The 18,234-nt window shown below is 38.3% G+C and overlaps 1 protein-coding gene across 3 annotated transcripts in view; it reads right to left on the reverse strand.

Annotated features, from left to right (window-relative positions):
- Positions 1 to 3,365: 3,365 nt before the first annotated feature.
- The window catches only part of Fas (Fas cell surface death receptor), a 32,956-nt gene continuing 18,087 nt past the window's right edge, over positions 3,366 to 18,234 (reverse strand). For 2 of the 3 annotated variants that reach the window (XM_027406386.2, XM_027406384.2), the window contains exons 2-9: positions 16,868 to 17,021; positions 12,013 to 12,150; positions 10,848 to 10,956; positions 7,938 to 7,999; positions 7,725 to 7,781; positions 7,180 to 7,265; positions 5,810 to 5,834; positions 3,366 to 5,135 (exon numbers count right to left, since the gene is read on the reverse strand). In XM_027406386.2, the coding sequence (XP_027262187.1) occupies positions 4,795 to 5,135; positions 5,810 to 5,834; positions 7,180 to 7,265; positions 7,725 to 7,781; positions 7,938 to 7,999; positions 10,848 to 10,956; positions 12,013 to 12,150; positions 16,868 to 17,021 (972 nt within the window). In that variant the 3' untranslated portion in view covers positions 3,366 to 4,794. The remainder of the gene's footprint in view (positions 5,136 to 5,809; positions 5,835 to 7,179; positions 7,266 to 7,724; positions 7,782 to 7,937; positions 8,000 to 10,847; positions 10,957 to 12,012; positions 12,151 to 16,867; positions 17,022 to 18,234) is intronic. The other variant, XM_027406385.2, reaches the window with a different exon arrangement.

Below are 18,234 nucleotides of genomic sequence, written 5' to 3' on the forward strand. Positions count from 1 at the left end.
ACAAATATTAAGAACATTAAATGAAACAATAAAAATAAATGGTTTATTTTAGTAAAATAATGAAATATCTCCCTAAATGTAATCTGTGTATATATAACCACATTTTCCAAAAAAATTAAGAGGGTAGAGAGAAGCCCAAGAAACTTCACTAGGTAGTAAGTTATGTGCTTTGGAAGGAAAGAATGGAGGGAAGCATACAGGAGCATGTTCAAAGAGAAAACAGTTGAGTTTTCAGAACAGAAACAGAAAAAACCAAAACAAAAGGAAGAAGAAGTTAATTCTGATTGTTTATAAAAGACACAAGAGAGGACCAGAGCATTTTCTGTGAGAAGGTGTCTTCTATGAATGTCAGCACTTACAGCCATGCAACCTCACTGGCATGACTGCCTAAAGATGATCTGAACAAGACTGACATCAGTGGACATGCTATTGTGTTTTAGCGGTAAGCTTACAAAGTCTCAACTCTACACAAAGGACTGCAGACAACTACAGAATGCCAAGAGCAGGAGAAACAGTCTTCCCCAGAGAAGAGCACATAGCTGGTTATCCAATATCAGATGGTCAGCCCTGAAAATTAACATACTAGCAGTGTTAATAGTGACTGAGAAGGAGATATATATATATTAATTTGAGAAAGAGGCCACAGGCTTAAAAGAGGGGGTAAATGGAAGAGTTTGGAGAGAGGGAAGGGAAGGAAGAAAGATATAATTATGTCATAATCTCAAAAAATAAAATAAATAATCTTTTAAAAGATGTACTACTTAGCAAATGAGTTAAAAGTAAGTCCACTGTAATTCCAACAAAGGAGGCAGGAGGATTGCCACAAATTTCAGACTGGCCTAGACCACAGAGAGAGACGTCCAAAAACAAGGAGGATGGGGGGGGAAGCAGGAAAAGAAGCAGGATGACTAGGAGGAGGGAGGAGGAAGAGATAAATATATCCACATTGAAACTTCTAAGTGAAATTGCAGAACACCAAGGAAGTGTAGTAGAGGAAGCTTCAAAATCTACCACAGGAAAAGAAAGTGTTACCTAGAAAAGAATAGTTAGACTAGCAGTGGGCATGTCGTCAGCAACAAACATGAAACAGTATTTATGAACAGGTTTTAAAGTACTGGGAAGACTACAAATACCTGGCATTGTGTAGCTTTTCTCTTTGTTTGTTTGTTTGTTTGTTTTTCTTGAAAATAGGAGTTGATACCAGGGCCTTAGGAATGCTCAAAGTGGTCTACTGAGGAGCTACATCCCAGCCCCTGCTATAAAATTCTGATCTGGATAAATTTACATTCAGAAGAGATCGATGAAAACAACTGTAAATAATGCTGCATTGTGTGCCTCATCCAGATCACTGAACAGAAATTGGCAATTCAGTACTCACAGTGCCTAGCCAAACTAAACACTAGTGAATACTGTGGACTTACTAAAGATGTTTAAGTATGCAACACCCATGGAGGCTCTGAACTTTTTTCGATTATAGCCTTTTTTCTGATGCCCATAAATGACATTTGGGTGGCTCAGGATGTCTACCACAACAAGATGTGGATCACTAAAGAAATGTAACTTTGGACCAAGAAGCCACTTGAAGTCCAGAACACAGCAATGATTATTGATGTGGGAGCATTCATTCATTCCTGGAGTCTCTGGGTGACGCCAGAGGGGAAAGAGTCGCATCCTCAAGAACAAAACCTTTTCAAAGGGACTAAAAGTTCTTGGTTCAAGTTCAACCTCATCAACATAGGCACAGTATGTTCTCACAGCTAATTTCACCTTGAAGAGTGGGAGTTTCACTGCAGACCCAACAACTGTACTGGGCTTGCCCTTCTGCTGTTTCCAACTAGAAAGCTGGGTAGGAGAGCCCAGACCCATCATCTGTCGGTGGAGAAATGGAGGCAGATCCCAATGCCACTCAATATTTCTTCCTAAGGGCTCTTTGAGACCACAGCAATCAGGTTTCCCAAGAAAAGCAGTCATCTGCCAAGCTAAAGAGCAGAGCTGGAGTTCAGGAGGCTGTCACGTTGGCCTGGATAGAATGGATCCTAGAGGGAAGCAGGCTACACAGATGAACAGGTTGTGATTGACTTTCCTCAAGACAGTGAGGCTCCAAGAGTCAGGCAAAGAAAAATTTTAGGTGAAAGAACAGCTACAGATGGATGTAAGCAAAACATTTCCCCAAAGCAACTAACTCATGGATGGGAGATGCTGGACTTCCAACCCACTACAGAAAAGCTGTCTAGGATCACATACCCAGAAAATCCAGACTTAAACTAGTAGAGCTAACTGGTCATAGAGTTACAGTTATTCTAGGACTCTATAACAGAGAGAAAGATGAAAAGTATCTTCTGGGGTAGCCACTGTCCTCATGTGGACACTGGATATATGAACTGTGTGGGTAACCAAAAAGGAGATATGCTTACAGGTGTAATTAAAATACAAGCCATAGTTTAAGACTTTATGGGGGAATGTAAGCTGTCTTATCAACAATGCTTTGTTAGTAGTATTTTTGTTTGTTTGTTTATTTTTTTAGGGAGAGTTGCTTTGTTTAATTGTGTTGCTGGGGACTGAATCCACGGCCTTACTGTGCAAAGCTGCTCTTCCAGTTCTAGTTAATAGTTTTAATACTGACTGCCTGCTAAAATGCATATTCTTGGAAATATTGGGTTAAATAAATGTATTACTGTAATTAAAAAAATTTAAAGACATGAAAGAAAATTTCGTGATAGGAAAAGAGGATTGCTTTGTGCCACTGACTTCAGGGGCAGGGGAGGGTACCTCCCACATGTAGGAGATCCTCAAAGCCTCTTTAGTTGTTTGATAGGGTAATATATGAGCCATAGTCACACTTCCCCTAAATACTACTATGCTTACTTTCTGTGACTGTTAAGTAGCTTCAGCTAAATTTGATTTGAGCATGAAAGCTATTGTTGTATGAATTTCTGTGTTCAGATGATAGTCTCAAAAATAGAAATAAAACCAAGGTAACAAATAGATTTTTAAGGGCTTCTTGGAGAGAAAGAGAGAGAGAAAGAAAGAGGAGAGCCAATGGGCTAGTGGTTACAAGTAGCTAGAGTATTTCCTCCTTGAAGCTCACTTTAAAAACAAAACAAAACAAAACAAAACAAAAACCCCCACCAATTAACATTTGTATTTTCTACCCATATATCGGTGCTCCTGTTTGACAAATGTCTGTGTTCTATTTGGGAATATTCTTGACAGTAACAACCATGGAACAAACCGTTTAACTGTTAAAAGGCTTTACAAAAGGAATTTCCTCCTCAGAAGTCAAAGCAAGTTTTGACGATTCACTGAACAGGTAACACTTAAGTGGTCACTTGGGTGAAGGAAAATAAAACAATGAGCAAGAGAGCTAGAAATGCCAAAATTGTACTTTAATTTAAAAAATCATTTCCTCTATTATACATTTCCATACATAGAGGGAAAGAATCCCCCATCAGTGGAAGATCTTGAGGTAACTGCTAGTATTTGTTTCCCTTTTCACAGTATATGAATATAAACACAAACACTGCAGATTCCAATTCACATTTAATACAACATGGCAGTAGATGGAAGAAACGGTTTCAGAACCAGAAGAGAAGAACAGAAGCAATTCCTGGAATCTTCTGGCCATTTTACCTTTGCTGGGAATCAGCTGTCATTTGCAGGGAAAGAGAACATACCAAGAGTTGCTAAAGGCAACCAAGTGGGCTTTCATTTTGTCCCCACTATTGATGGTAGGCGTGAGTCCATAACATGCCCTACAGCTACCCTCTAGAAAAGCAATGTAGTCCTCCTTCCGAAACAGGTTAGAATTACCAAGGCAGTCCTGGTTTAGGAATGTTTCCAAGTTTAGGAGTGTGTAAGGCTGTATCAGATTGAACAACAAGGAAAAAACAGAGAGGCAGTGTGGCTGGAGTGATTCACTCCTATTCAAAAACACTTTTGACACCTGAGAAACAAGCCAATTATTTTGCAAGAATAAAATGGTATATATAAATAGAGTATATTCAAGCATTCGCATTTATTCTACATTATCCACACAAATTTAAATCTGAAATACTACAACACAAAACACCAATGGTCTGTGCAAAAAAAAAAAAAGTATATTTGAGACAGAACCTTATTTAATTCTCCATTTAAATACATGTGCAAACTTTGCATATGTTCTGAGGAGTGCTAGCCAAGTCTTTTTCTATCTATGTTGCCATTTTGCATCTCTAGGATTATCTTAGAGTTGGGGTTAGGGAAAACAGGCTTTACAGAATGTGCAAGACTTTATAGCCAAAGTCATGCCTTCTGTGACCATGGAATGGTGTGGGCTAGCACACACTAACTATACTCTTGGCTAGAGCATGATATGAAGTTTATACGCGTCTCTGTAAACTTCTATCTGGGTACGTAAATCACTACTGCAGTTACTTTTGCGCCTGTCCGTCCTCCACACACATATTAACATTACTCAAAATAGAATCATGAAATCTTCCGATTTTATAAATATATTGTCTCTGTAAATCTAAGGAAACAGAAAATATACTCAATAAAAAGCCAAATAACATTTATAGACCTCCATTATTTAAAATGTTCTTCCTTGCCTTGTATTTTTTTGTTGTTATTGTTATTTCTGAGACAAGGTCTTACACTATGACCCAGGCTATTCCAGAGCTCACTATGTTGTACTGTCTGGCTTTGAACTCACGGCAATGCTGCTGACTCAGACCTCAGCCACAGTATTGGTTTAAAAGATCTCTCTCTCTCTCTCTCTCTCTCTCTCTCTCTCTCTCTCTCTCTCTCTCTCTCTGTCTAGCTTGAACTGAGGTAGTTTTCACTTTCATTTTCATTTCTGTTGTCTGAAGTTGAGTTTTTAATGTCTTTCATGACTATGTCCTGAATTCTTTCTGCAAGAGCGCAACAGTTGATTTTTTTGAGGCTTTTAATTAAAGTGTGATATGCGTCCTTCTTCCCATGAGATTGATACCACCACTGAAGCATCTGGATTTTCTGCTCAGCTGTGTTTTGGAAATAGTCATTCTTGATCTCATCTATCTTTGTTTCAGAGATCCCATTCTTCCGAACAAATTTTTTAACTTTGTCTAATTCCATGAGTTCAGCAATAGCCAGGATGTATTTACTCAAGTCAACATCTGAAAAACAGAAAATAGTGTCTGAAAATGTCATTCTATCATTCCATTACTGAAGCCATGTTTACTTCTCCCCTTAAAATTTGGAGAATGGGTGGGTCCTATAGATGCAGACAGAATAAGCATCTGTTGTCCTCTCAAGCCTGCTGTGGCTCCTATAGTTTATTCTCTGAGCTGGCCGTGACACTAGATATCTTTATGTCTTCATATCTCATTCGTGACATCAGAAGCTTAAAAAAAGATTGTGCCTAATGCCCCCTAGAGACCTGATGACCAGACCCACAACCTAAAAGGACAGTTCTTCCTGTCTCCAAGTCACAGGTCAAAGGACAGAACCAAACAGAATTGGACATGTTGCAGAGGTGAGAAAATTCTGAGGCTATGGTTCCACTTGACTTGAACATCAGTTTATAAGAAGTTTTGTGATACAACTAACTGGTTGTGAAGAAAATTTTTCTTAAACCTCTCATAATAAATGGTCTTATCACTGCCTGGTTTATTTTTAATTAAGACTATTATAAATTTAAACTATTGATAGAACTGACAGTTTAAGTGACAGCCTAAAATGTCACTGAAATTTGAACATTATTTCACTCAAAAATGTTAGTCTGTTCTGATTTAGGCTTGTTCTGACAAAGAAAGACACTTCTGTGAAATAAGATAATAGAAAGACTTACCTGAGGAAATCATTGGCATGTTTTCCTGGGAAGAATAAAACAGAGGTAGAGTGACAAATACATACTTAAATGTCATTTAATTCTTTCTAAATTCAGAAGCAAATGTTATACAATTGTCTGCTAGATATACATAATTAGAAAATTGGACTTTGTGATTAAGATGATTTCTTTCACTCATTCAATTTTGACTCTAAAGGTTTCATATTCCTGTGTTAAATACTGTCTAGCATTAGTTCCACAGCTAGCTAGAGAGAGCCATACTGTGACTGTTAGGTGGACTTTAAGAGCAAAGTCTTGGCTGGGGTTTGGAATCTGAGTATCGTATTTTGGTTAATGGCATTTCTGCAAGGAAAATAGCAAGGTGAAACATGGCGCTTTACACATCTCTTTTCCAGCTCACACTGGAAGGCTTCCAAGCTCCTTTATTGCTCCTTATAGTATTTGTGTAAAGCCTTGTAAGGATTTATTTTATTCTAGAAAAATACCCCTTGTAAGCCTACCTTCAGAAGTCCAACTTTTTTAGCCCAATTTAGTAATAAGCTTTGAAACTATTTAAAACTATCTATTCAGTCTGTTTCGTTACTGTTTAAATTTGACTCACCCTTGAGAAAATAATACAACCAATCCAAGGCCTTGGACTCCCCCTATAATCAAGTTTTTTATAAGTTAACTTTAATGCATAACTTTAATCTTAAACTATACTCTCTATAGTCATGTCCCTTGACCAGATAAATAATGTATGTGTGCATGAGTGCTGTGACGATTCGGTCTGACATCATTCCCTGGAAACAGCCAGTAGACTGACAGCAACCTTGACCACTATCCACTGTAAATGCTGAAGGCAACATATAAATACAGGTTGACAAAATCTGCTTCTGGTTTTGAGTGCTCTTCTGGGTCAGTAAGGGGTCCAAAATCAACTTCTTCCTTTGGAAAACTCTGGTAAAAGAGTCTTTAACACCAAGTTCCATGCTCCTTTCCAATACCATGCTTCATTGTGCTGCCCAACAGAGAGTATGTAGATCACTACAGGCTCCATCTCCACTCAAATGGCTATAGAGGTAGATGCTTTTAGGTAGCACCCCCCAAAAAAAACTTACTAATAAATTAGCAGCTGCCCTGTTAACTCATTATTAATGTTGCTCTAACCTGTGCATGAACAAACACATTTTTTATTTAATTTTATTTTATGGTTTTAATTGAGTTATACATTTTTTCTAAAGAATGTACTAATTTTGTTTCTTCCTTTCTTCTGTTTTTTTTTTCAAGAAAGCTGATGTGACTTTATGTACCCACATACTTGTTTCAAAGAATGTACTAATTTTCTTTCTTTCTTTCATTTTTTTTCAAGAAAGACTTTGTATACTCACAGAATTTGAGATCCCAGATTCAGGGTCATTGGGACGTCTTTTCCAATACTTTTTATATATAAGCACTGAAAGACCAAAGATAAACACTGAAAGACCAAAGGGATTGCTGTCAGACTCACATTCCGTTCTGATAGGAAATCCTCACACTAAGAAAAGTGAACTAAGGGACAGTTACTTGTTCCAACAAAGAAGGAAAAATGAGAAGATTCTGAGTCACTGGTACTTGGTGGATCTTATCATTGCCAGGCCTCAAGGTGATTTTCCAGAGTAACTATGATGATACACAGCTTTCCCTTAACTACTGGCAAACACATCATAAGTTTTAAGTAAAAACACAAAATAATAGGGTAATTAAAAATAAATAAACATAAAAATTAAATATACATTAAAATAAATGGTTTATTGAGGGAGGGCAGGCCCAGAGAAGTTCATGTTCACCAGGTATCATTGTCACGCTCTGCCTGGCTTTCTGTGACTTCTCATTGGGCATAGTGGCTACTTCTCATGTCATTTGAATGTACACTTCAAAGAAATAGAGGACTTACCAAATACTATTACCCAAACAGGGATGATGAACAACCATAGGAAATGGTGTCTGGAACCTGAAGTGGAGAATATTGAACATTTTATATGCAATTAAGCAGCTTTTAAGATAAAGTAAAGCTCTGCTCTCTCAATCAATAACAAGCCAACAAGCTTTTATTCTGACATGAGGACGGGGATGGGGAAGGGATGTAGTCATAGAAACAAATGATTACTTTCTTGCTTGCATTTGGTATTGCTGGTTCGTGTGCACTCCTCAAGGGTTCCATGTTCACACCTAGAGGGAAAACGCAGAAGAAACTTAGATGACCTGCATAGATTCCTTCGGTCTTTCATTGTACATTACAGATTACGGTTCTTTTTATTTGCCCTTTCATCTCTGGCACTTGTTTCCCCCCTGACATTTCTAGATCACCATCAAAAGCTGTTACAAGCTAAGAACTGTGATTGGGTGTTCGTGTGAACAATGTTACATCTCCTTTAAGATATTGGAGTTAGAGACATGGCTGTGTGGTTAAGAGTCTTGCTGCCTACGAAGGGGATCAGAGTTCAGTTCCCAGAACCCACACGGAGCAGCTCAGGGCCACATCTAACTCCAGCTCTAGCATTTTCTGGCCTCCACACCATTGCAGTCACGTGCTTATCCCTGTGCCATGTATCTAAAAAATAAAACTAAAGATCTGAGTGACATCAAGATTTTTAAAAGGTAATAAAATACTGATATACAAAAGAAAGGGATAGACAAAACTAAACATAAAGTTGGTAATAAATTGAGTTCTTAAGATACAAGAGCTTTTTTTTAAAAAAAGCTATTTTAAAAAATAACTTATCAAGGGCAATTTAAAAAAAACAAGTCTCATAAATCAATAAAACGGCATGAAAGGAGCCACTACCTAGGATGCTGCCCAGGGCCCTAGTGACCAGGACAGTCAAGAGGCACTTGTGGGGTTTTCTTTGGAGAGGGAAACTCTGACAGTCCAAGTTCACAGCCCACCTCTTCCTGCAGCCTATGCAGGTGTGCTGAGAGATCAGGTAACCTCCTGGAGCCTGTGAGTTCACCGGCAGCATGGAGACAATTACACTATAACTCAGAGTGCCAGTGAGAAGAAAACTGAATTGTAATTGTAAAGTATACAGAGCTATTGCCGGGTTATTACTTGGGACCAAGTTAATTAACTTCCCTGCCACCCCCACCTTGTACCTCATCACTCTCAGACACTTGGAGCTAGAGAGAAGAGCAAAGATAACAACACAAATGATTTTTCTAATAAATAAGATAGGAAGCATCGGGTCTCTGACATGCATTTGCAGCTTCAAAAAACTCTGTTGAAACTCTGTTTAAAAAAGTAAACTATCTGAGGCTGGGTCATGGATGCTCAGTCCCAGGGAGATAATTGTTTTCACTAAATGAGGCTGATTATTTAATAGGAAAATGTTGATAGCACAAGGAATTTTAGCAAAATAATCATCTTTTCAGACGTTAATAATAGAATGTTAATATTTCAAAGGAGAAAGCTCTGACATATGTACACTTTATGTTCAATATGAGTTATGGACTGAGATAAATCATCTTTACTGAGAATATGATTCATTCATAAGAAATTCCTAATCACCAGAGCATCAGTTAAGAAACATCTAAGTAATTCATAATTTGAGGAAAAGACAGAGCTAACCCTTGATTTCTCTTAATGTGGTGTCTCTGTCTGAATCATTCATAGACTGTGTTTTTCAGATCACTATGATTATAACAGTTACATATCAAAATTATCAGAAAACCTAAGAATACACTGAATCAAATCAAGACATACATAAAAATTATCTAAAGAAATTTCTGCTTGATCCTAATTGAAATCTGACATTTTAAAAAAGAAACACTTCTTAGCTTGAAAATAAGTGAGCTTATAAAAATTGCCATGTAAAACTAATATCTAAATGTAAAAGTATATGTAAGCTTGATTTCTCTGCACCAAGGTGGTCCCACTTAACTCATACAGTGGGTGGGTTAATGTAATGTATGCATATGTGAATTTTTACATGTGTACATATACACGTATCTATGCGTATGTATATGTGTATGCTTGTGTATATTAATGTGTATATGTAAACATTCAAGGACAATAAAGAAGAGCTGTATTTTCTTTCCTTAACCCTAATGTAATTTGAATACATATATATATATATATATATATATATATATATATATATATATATGCCCATAGGTTCCAAAGGCAAGTTATAGACCTATGGAATGGCACGGAAATAGCAGTTCTAAGCATTTTATAGAAAACCAACATCTTGTAAACCAGTAGCTACTTTTCATTCAGTGCTGGAAATTGAACCCAAGACCTTGCACTTGCTGGGCAAGTGCTCTACCACTAAAGTGTATCCTGAGATGCAAAAGCTGTGCCTGCAACTCGTAGTAGCTAGTGTAATCACCAGAGAAATGTGGCAGGTGGGTAGAGCTAATTAAATATACTGAAGTTCAGATGGGTTAAGTGATCTGCTCAAACTAGCCAAATTCATCAGCAGCCAGGTGAGCAGTGCATCCAGGTTTTCTAGCTTTGAGTCAAAAGCAAGCTCTTTAGTATCATGACAAAGACTTCATGATAATTCCTTTTCAGGCTTTTTTACCCTCCAGCAGATATGAGAGTTACCTATGACTCTTTAGAGCTGTTGTTCCCTGCCTGAACACACTTCCACCTACACGTAATGCTGTTTCTTGCCTCCTTAAGGCTCCCACCTTCCACACAGAGTCAAAAGGTCTTGTGCATAACTTGCACCACTCCAAGCACAAATGTTCTATGCTTGCCATACTCTATAAAATGTTGACATGCAATAAGCATTGGCTTTTTTGCCTTCTTTGCTCTGAGCACCAAAACCTTGATAACAGTCACACATCTCCTTTCACTAACCTAAGCAGCCAGCAGGGTCACTTGAACAGTTTTGGTAATGTTTGGGGGCTGGAAAGTGCTCAGTGATGTCCAGTGCTGATTGATGGTAACTGAGCAAATGGGAAACAAGAACAGAACTCAGTTCCTAACTCCCACTCAGTGTGGCTCTTCTCTAGGAAGGTACGATCTCCTAAGTTATAGCTAGTATTTTAGGCACTTAATATGGAAACTTACACAGTGCAAGGATCACAGTGTTCGCAGACAGAAGCGTTGCAATAGAAGTTGTGTTTGCACCTGCACTTGGTATTCTGGGTCAAGGTGCAGTTTGTTTCCACTTCTAAACCTAGAAAGCCAGTTCATAAATTATTCTTTGTAGCAGCTAGTTAAAAATAAGCTATGAAAATAATGGCCACATCTACTGCTTATTATCAACTGTTACACCATCACACCTTTAATAACAGTGTTTACTAACAAAAACGGCAGTATTGGGTTGAAAGAACCAACAATCAAGTAGAGTTGTTAGTGGGTAGATAGACCAGAGAGTCAGACTCTCCCCAACAGTGCTTAGATGGTCCCTCCAATCCTTTAATTGAGAGCCTTGAGCCTTAAATACATGGCCTGGAAAACCACCACCATCACCACCACCACCATCATGTCTAGCATGTTGGAATGCTGCAAGATAAGCCTAAACTAGGCTTAAACAGACATGTGCTCAGGCTCCACTTGGAAATTCTGATTTATTTGGGAGCTGAGACCTAAGCATTAGTATTTCAATAGCTTCTTAAGCAACTCTAATGTATAAACAGGGTTTGGCATCACTTCTTTACAGTCTGGTGTAAAAGCTTTATGAGAGAGAGAGAGAGAGAGAGAGAGAGAGAGAGAGAGAGAGAGAGAGAGAGCTTTAAAACATGATGCCCAGGGTTTCCTTGATATCAAGCCAAAATATGGCTGTTGCTGTCATTTTGGTTTGTTTTCTTCTTAGATTTGAGAATAAATTGATATAGCTACAAAATTTTAGGTCCCCAAGTAAAATGATGTTGACAGACAGACCAGATCCCCAAAGCTGAGGGGATGTCCTCCCAACACCTTGGGTTTCTTTGTATGGCCATAGAGAAGAGCCATAAGTTTAAATAGACGTGGGGACATTGGCTTCTGTGGGTGGCTTTATTTGCGGCTGGTGTGTCTCCACTCACAGGGTTATTGAGTCCTTTGTCTCCATTTGGGAGACTTGCTGAGAAGACCTTTAAAAGTGATTACTCCCTTAGCTCCATATTCCCCAGCTAGCCTCATTCTGCTCCTTCCTGTATGCCAGCATGGTACCAGAGGAGGTCCCAATCTCAGAGGGTGTCATAGATGATAGCAAGATCAGCCTCTTTCAATTGCTTTCTGAGATACATACCGTGCCCTTCATCACACAGTGCACATCTTCTGCATTTATCAGAATAGTGTTCCTTGTCCATGTATTCCTTCCCTTCCGTGCAGGGAAGGCAGCTTGGTTTACCACCACTGACTGTACAGTCCAAATGTTTTCGTTCACCTATCATGGGATAAAAGGATATCAAATTTTTGAAGCCTGGGCAGTCGCCATGTAACAGCATGGGCAGTATGGAAAGATGATAATAACAAATCTTAAGAATCAGGGAACGACTTGTTAGGCTAATTCTATGTAAATGCATGGGAAAGACAAATAGCTACTGGAGGGGGTGCTGAGGAATCACATTAAGAGCCTTTCAATAGCAAAAGGCAAAAAACATTCCCATAAAAAGTAGATGAGCAACAGAAACACATGGGGAAAGAGTCAATCAGAGTGACCAAGTGTACCTCTTTAAAGAGAAGAAACTGGGTAGATGGTAGAGGTGGCTGCCTTTGGCCTCAGAGATTACCAAACGAAATTGTTGTGATTCTCATTTTATTTTCCCAAGTCCACAAATCCCGGGAAAAAGAACATTGGGAGTGTCTAGAAATTGCCATCAAATCTTTGACAGAGTGCTTACTGTCTGTAAGCCTAACTTTTGTCCTATGAATGATGAAGACTTCTCTGTCATTACCATCTGAACCATGCACGTGCCACCAAGTAGATAGTCACAGTTCCTTCTCCCCCGTTTCTGTTTATTTTCTACCCAGGAAAGCAGTACGTTTTGCAGACAAACACAAACATATTTCTAATAAGATACCATAGGATTTGTTATTATTGTAAACAATTTCAAATAATATTCATCTTTGCTTTGATTTATTAAAGTAAGTCTTCCTATTTCAGTGACTAAGAATTATGGAACAATGCCTTCTGGAAAGATAACATATTTAACAAGTGTTTATTAAGTGCCTATTGTGTGCTAAGGGATCTCTAGGAGCTGAAGGAAGTCCTGCAGGAAGTAAGACAAAACATTAGTTTCCGGGGCCTTCACCTTCTCAGGCAGAGATGCCAAGCGGCAGCAAGTAGTAGTGGGTAGTGAATAAAGAGGAAACTTCTGCAAAATATGCAGGGAAGCACAGCAGAGATGCAGTGCTAGCAACTCTAGTCACTAATGGTGTAAATGATGACAACAGACAAACGCAGTCAACTCTGTTCAACGAGCACAGAGCAGCAAGGGTCATCTATGCTGTGTTTCCTACTCCTTGACTTGGTGAATTTCCTCATAGAACGCTTGTTGTGGAAACAACATTTACTATGTAACGTGAGTCACTAAATGAAAATATAAATGACATCCTGTGATCTTTTAGTAAACACCAACAAGTCTGTTTTAAAAGGTGAACCATGAAAATCTAGAGCTAAAGTCAAATGGCACATCAGAGCTACACAAGCCTTTATAGCAGTATTCTACTGGGGACAGAGGAGAGGAGGCATTGTGTTCCATGCAGGTGGTATGACACTGCTGTCTAAGTGAACTGAAATATCTAATAAGCTAACTTATAGATGCTGTCTAGCATTTTTTTGATTTTTAAAATATAATTGTTTATTTTATATACTGACCACAGTTTCTACTACCTCCTCTCCCCCATTTCCTCCCACACCTGCCCTTTGTATTTATTTAGGTTGGGCAAGGCAACACAGTTTGTGGAATAGGTTCCCAAGAGCCAGCCAAAGTGTTAAGGACAACACCTGAAACCATTGTTTGCTTTATATGAATACAATTTGATGGGGGATGTCATTCTGTATGCTGTGAATATATGTTTCTCTTATTGGTTAATGAATAAATGTTGATTGGCCAGTATTTCAGCCAGGCAGAAAGTATAAGCAGGGCTACTAGACTAGGAGAATTCTGGGAGAGGACACAGAGAGTGAGTTGCCAGAGAGATGTCCCATAGCCACCAAAGGAGTAACATGCAGGAACATTACTGGTAAGCCATAGCCTCGTGGCAATAAATAGTACAATAGAAATGGGTTAATAACTAAGAGAGAGCTAGCCAGTAAGAAGTCTGAGCATTGGCCAAACAGTTTATAATTAATATAAGTCTCTGTGTGTTTATTTGGAACTGAAGGGCAGTGGAACCAGGCAGACAGAAACTCCATCTTCAACAATTAAGATTGGGGGAGGGGGTGGTAGGGGAAGAGGAGAGGGAGAGGGTACTGGGATTGACATGTAAAACAATCTTGTTTCTAATTCAAATTTAAAAAAAAGAGGAATAAAGAAAAGGGAATTTGCCCTCCTCTTTCTCAATATGGTTAAAAAAATAAAATAAAATTTATCATTTTAATCCTAAAAAAAGATTATTTCCCCTAAAGTACACAATCTAAATTTCCTAAACTACAAAAAAGTTACCAAAAAAGAACAACAAAAAAACAGGATTTCAAAACATGTAATTTTCTGATAGCCACACACTTGCTTATTGCAGAAATTTTGGAAGAAATGGGAAATTATTAAAAACACCTACATACCAACTACCTTGAGATATGAATTTTCTTATTTTGTTGCATTCTTATGCATGCAAATACACTATGTCTACACATATATGTATATATAGTAGTATAGAGGCAGTGGATATGTGTATATATGTAAATATAATAAATAAGAAATACACTTTTGGATTTCTCCTATTGGATATCAAGATGTGATGAAAACTTCTCAAGTATTTGATTTTTATTTTTTAAATTTCTGTAAATGTACACAGTGTATTATAATCAACCAAAAATATCAATTCACATGTGTGATCACTGAAAAATATATTTTATTTCTATTTTAAAGAGACTATAAAAGTATGCTAATCATTTGACATAGAGAGAAGTTGTAGACTTTTTCACTTAAGTCATATCCACAATGCATCGCCTGTGGTTTCTGTTCATCTTCCCTCCACCCCCTTCTCCCACTCCCCTTCCTTTTGATGAAAAAGAAAGCTTTATCACACCAACAGTTTGTATGTCTCCAAAATATTCAGCCTAGTTTCCTTAAAAATAAAACACCATTTTCCAATATCTGATATTCACTGATTTATATCATCATTACTATATCTTACTATCAGATCACCAACACTGTAAATGGATTTGAACCTAACTTGAATGTTGGTAAGCCTAAAATTCAACCAGAGAGAATAATAGTGATGCAAGTGTTCTATGTGTGTTGGATACCACGGGGGATATATTAGTGAAGGGGCAGACAGAGAAAAACCTTTAGTACAACCAGAATGCCAGTTATCAACTGCTAAAAAAAAATCAGTACAACTGAGGATTAGATTAAGCATATATCAGAAATGTGGTTGCACTTAGACTTTGATTGATAGAAACTATCCCAGGCTTTGATTACTGCAGAATTTACATGCACAATCCTACATTGTTGGTTATCAAAATGAAATGCCACACACACAAAACTTTCAAGTTTTAATGCATTCTGCTATAAATAACCCATCATTGTGTCACTGGGCAATGACATTGTCCAGTTTTCTACACATGGCCCATTTTCCTTCTTAAAGTTTGTAGCAGACATGAGATTTCTCTAAGACAAAAGCACAGTAAACGCACACAGCAGAATTCTTTGAAAGCTACAAAACACATCATCTTTGTTTTAGCTTGCACTTTAAATTTTAAACATAAAACTCCAAATTTTCAAACTATAAATATAGACATCAAATTCACAGGCTAACCAGGGCAGTGATGGCACACACCTTTGATCCCAGCACTTGGGAGGCAGAGGCAGGTGGATCTCTGTGAGTTCAAGGCCAGCTTGGTCTACAGAGAGAGTTCTAGGACAGGTTTCAAAGAAACCCTGACTCAAAAAAAAAAAAAAATTCATAGGATAAATTGATTGTCTTCAGCAACTTAAGAAAAAAAAAACCCAATAAGTGATTCCCAATTGCAGTTTGGAAAACAGTAACTGTGTAGGAACTTAGGTATGAGGAGGTTGTATCATAGGAGAAACTTCCTTGCTAGGCTTAGTAAACCCTGGACAGGAGGGTGCCCGAAGGTCTTTGTAGGAGCATGACTTGGGCCTGATTTGTACTTCTGGTACTGCAAGCCTGAGAGGCCAACGATGAAACCTACAGAAGCCTTTTGGAGGTCTATGACTATTGCCTGAAACCTGTCAAACAAACCTAAATACCACTGGGTCACCTTTTTATCTTCTAAATGCACTGGAGACAGATCTGTGTTTGTAAGTGACTGTGGACAACCCCAAAGTGGAAACTAAGTTTACAAAATTACATTTTCCTTAGCCTCTCATTTGCTGGTGCTTGAAAGAGTTCCAGCATGAAAGTGATTTGCATTTCAAAACACTGATTTTTGAAAAACTGTTGGTTGCTGTTCATTGCTTTTCTAGCTCATCTGGTTATTCAGCTGCAAAATGCAAATGTATTTTGCAGGCTTCTGTGCCAGGGCAGAGAGAGAGCCTTAGCGATAGGCTGAGGAGAGGGGTTGAGATATACCACTGAGAGTGGAAGGTCTTGGCTGAAGGAGCCACAGAAGTAGTCAGAAAACACTCTGGTCAGCTTTGAGATGACAGGTTTTTAACCCTCACAAATGGGTTTTCCTTAGTTCATGAGAAACAGCTAAATAGATGATTCTTTTCATTTTAGACATGTATGACAGTTGTAAACTCTGTTTCTTCATAAGCACCCCAGAGAAACATAATAAAGATGAAAAAAAAAAAAAACGGTTTGTGTTTGGAAGATAATTTTATAGTTCCGCCTCCCCTGTGTGACTCTATCTACTAATAGGACAGCCCAATAGCTGTATACCTAACTGTTCAACACATTCTTACCCCTAGGGCATCTCAATCCCTCCCCCTGATTCTCCCACTCATCTCTGGATGCTCCGTGTGACCTACCAGGCTGGCATGGTTGACAGCAAAATTTACCCCCAAGATATAATCCTTTTGGGCAGCTAGTCTCAGTCTCCCGAACATTCCTTCCCAACTTGGTCTTCTCGGTGATGCTTTCAGCCTCTTGGGTACCAACACTTAACTGTGATCCCGAAAACACCTGTGGAAGAAAAACATACTTAGTGATTTCTGAATCAAGCCATGTGGGAAATATGCGGCACCCACCCGAAGTGACTGGATCTGTGTACAGGCTAAGCAAGGTCATGCTGATGATAGCCAGAGGAGCGGCACTCTGTGGCCCTGCAGGTCCAACCACAGTTTTTTCTAGCCTACACTAGAAACACAGAGAAGCCCTTCTCCATTTACTGTCCCATGCCTGGGGATGGGGGAGGAGGGCGGGAAATCCCATATGGTCTATCAGTCTCGGGCTCTTCATCTCAACAGTGGAAACAGCCCCTACCTCACAGGTCTGTTGTGATAATTAAATGGAACCAAGCATGCCTTTAAAGCTCTTAGCACAATGCCTAGTCCTTAATAAAAAAGTTCCCTGAAAGTGGCAGTATTACTATTGTTTCTGTTAACATGAAGTTCCACTAACAAAATACAGGGAAAACTCAAAGCAAATCTAGTTTGAAATCTAGTTTCGGCCACCAATGGTGATTAACTTTTCTGTGCCTTAATTTCCTCATGTGTTAATGAGATTAGTATTTTGTCTTTAAATATTAATCATGAAGTAAGAGTGATCATTTCTATCAGACTTACTCAGAGCGTAACTATGATTTCTTCTTGCTACCCAGTACCAGAATCAAAGCTCTGATCAACACTTCACTGTTGTCCAAGTATACAATAATCTTTCCACTAAATCCATACAGGTCTCTTCACCTTGTTCAGGAAATATCTATACATGAATATATATTTCTTTATGGAGAATGAATCTTTAAATCTAATTTTAATTATTTTCTCCTGAAGACATAAATCCACAATTCCAAGTGAAGTTATTTCCAATTTTTCTTTGCTAGCTATAGAGTTGGAGTTCCTTGGGAAAATAAGTAAAAATGTGTATTTAAGCAACTTAGAGGTAACACCTGCATGATTCCTTTCTTGGAATTTCTAAGTACATTTTAACCTACTGAGGGATTGAACCCACAACCTCAAGAATGTCAAGCCAGTTATCTAAACAACCACCTGGAGGAGGGAGGGACGATTCCTATCTATCATGTTGGTTGCTGTAAAGAGTAAAGTTAGTGTTGAGTCAAACTTGCTTTTGTTACCTGTCAGTTCTGGTTTTTTTTTTTTTTTTTTTTTTTTTTTTCAGTAGAAACAAGAAAATGACACAGATTGAAACTCAAAAAGAGGGCATTTACAGGGTTGGG

Source organism: Cricetulus griseus, chromosome 3 (genome assembly GCF_003668045.3).
Source record: "Cricetulus griseus strain 17A/GY chromosome 3, alternate assembly CriGri-PICRH-1.0, whole genome shotgun sequence".
Taxonomy (NCBI): domain Eukaryota; kingdom Metazoa; phylum Chordata; class Mammalia; order Rodentia; family Cricetidae; genus Cricetulus; species Cricetulus griseus.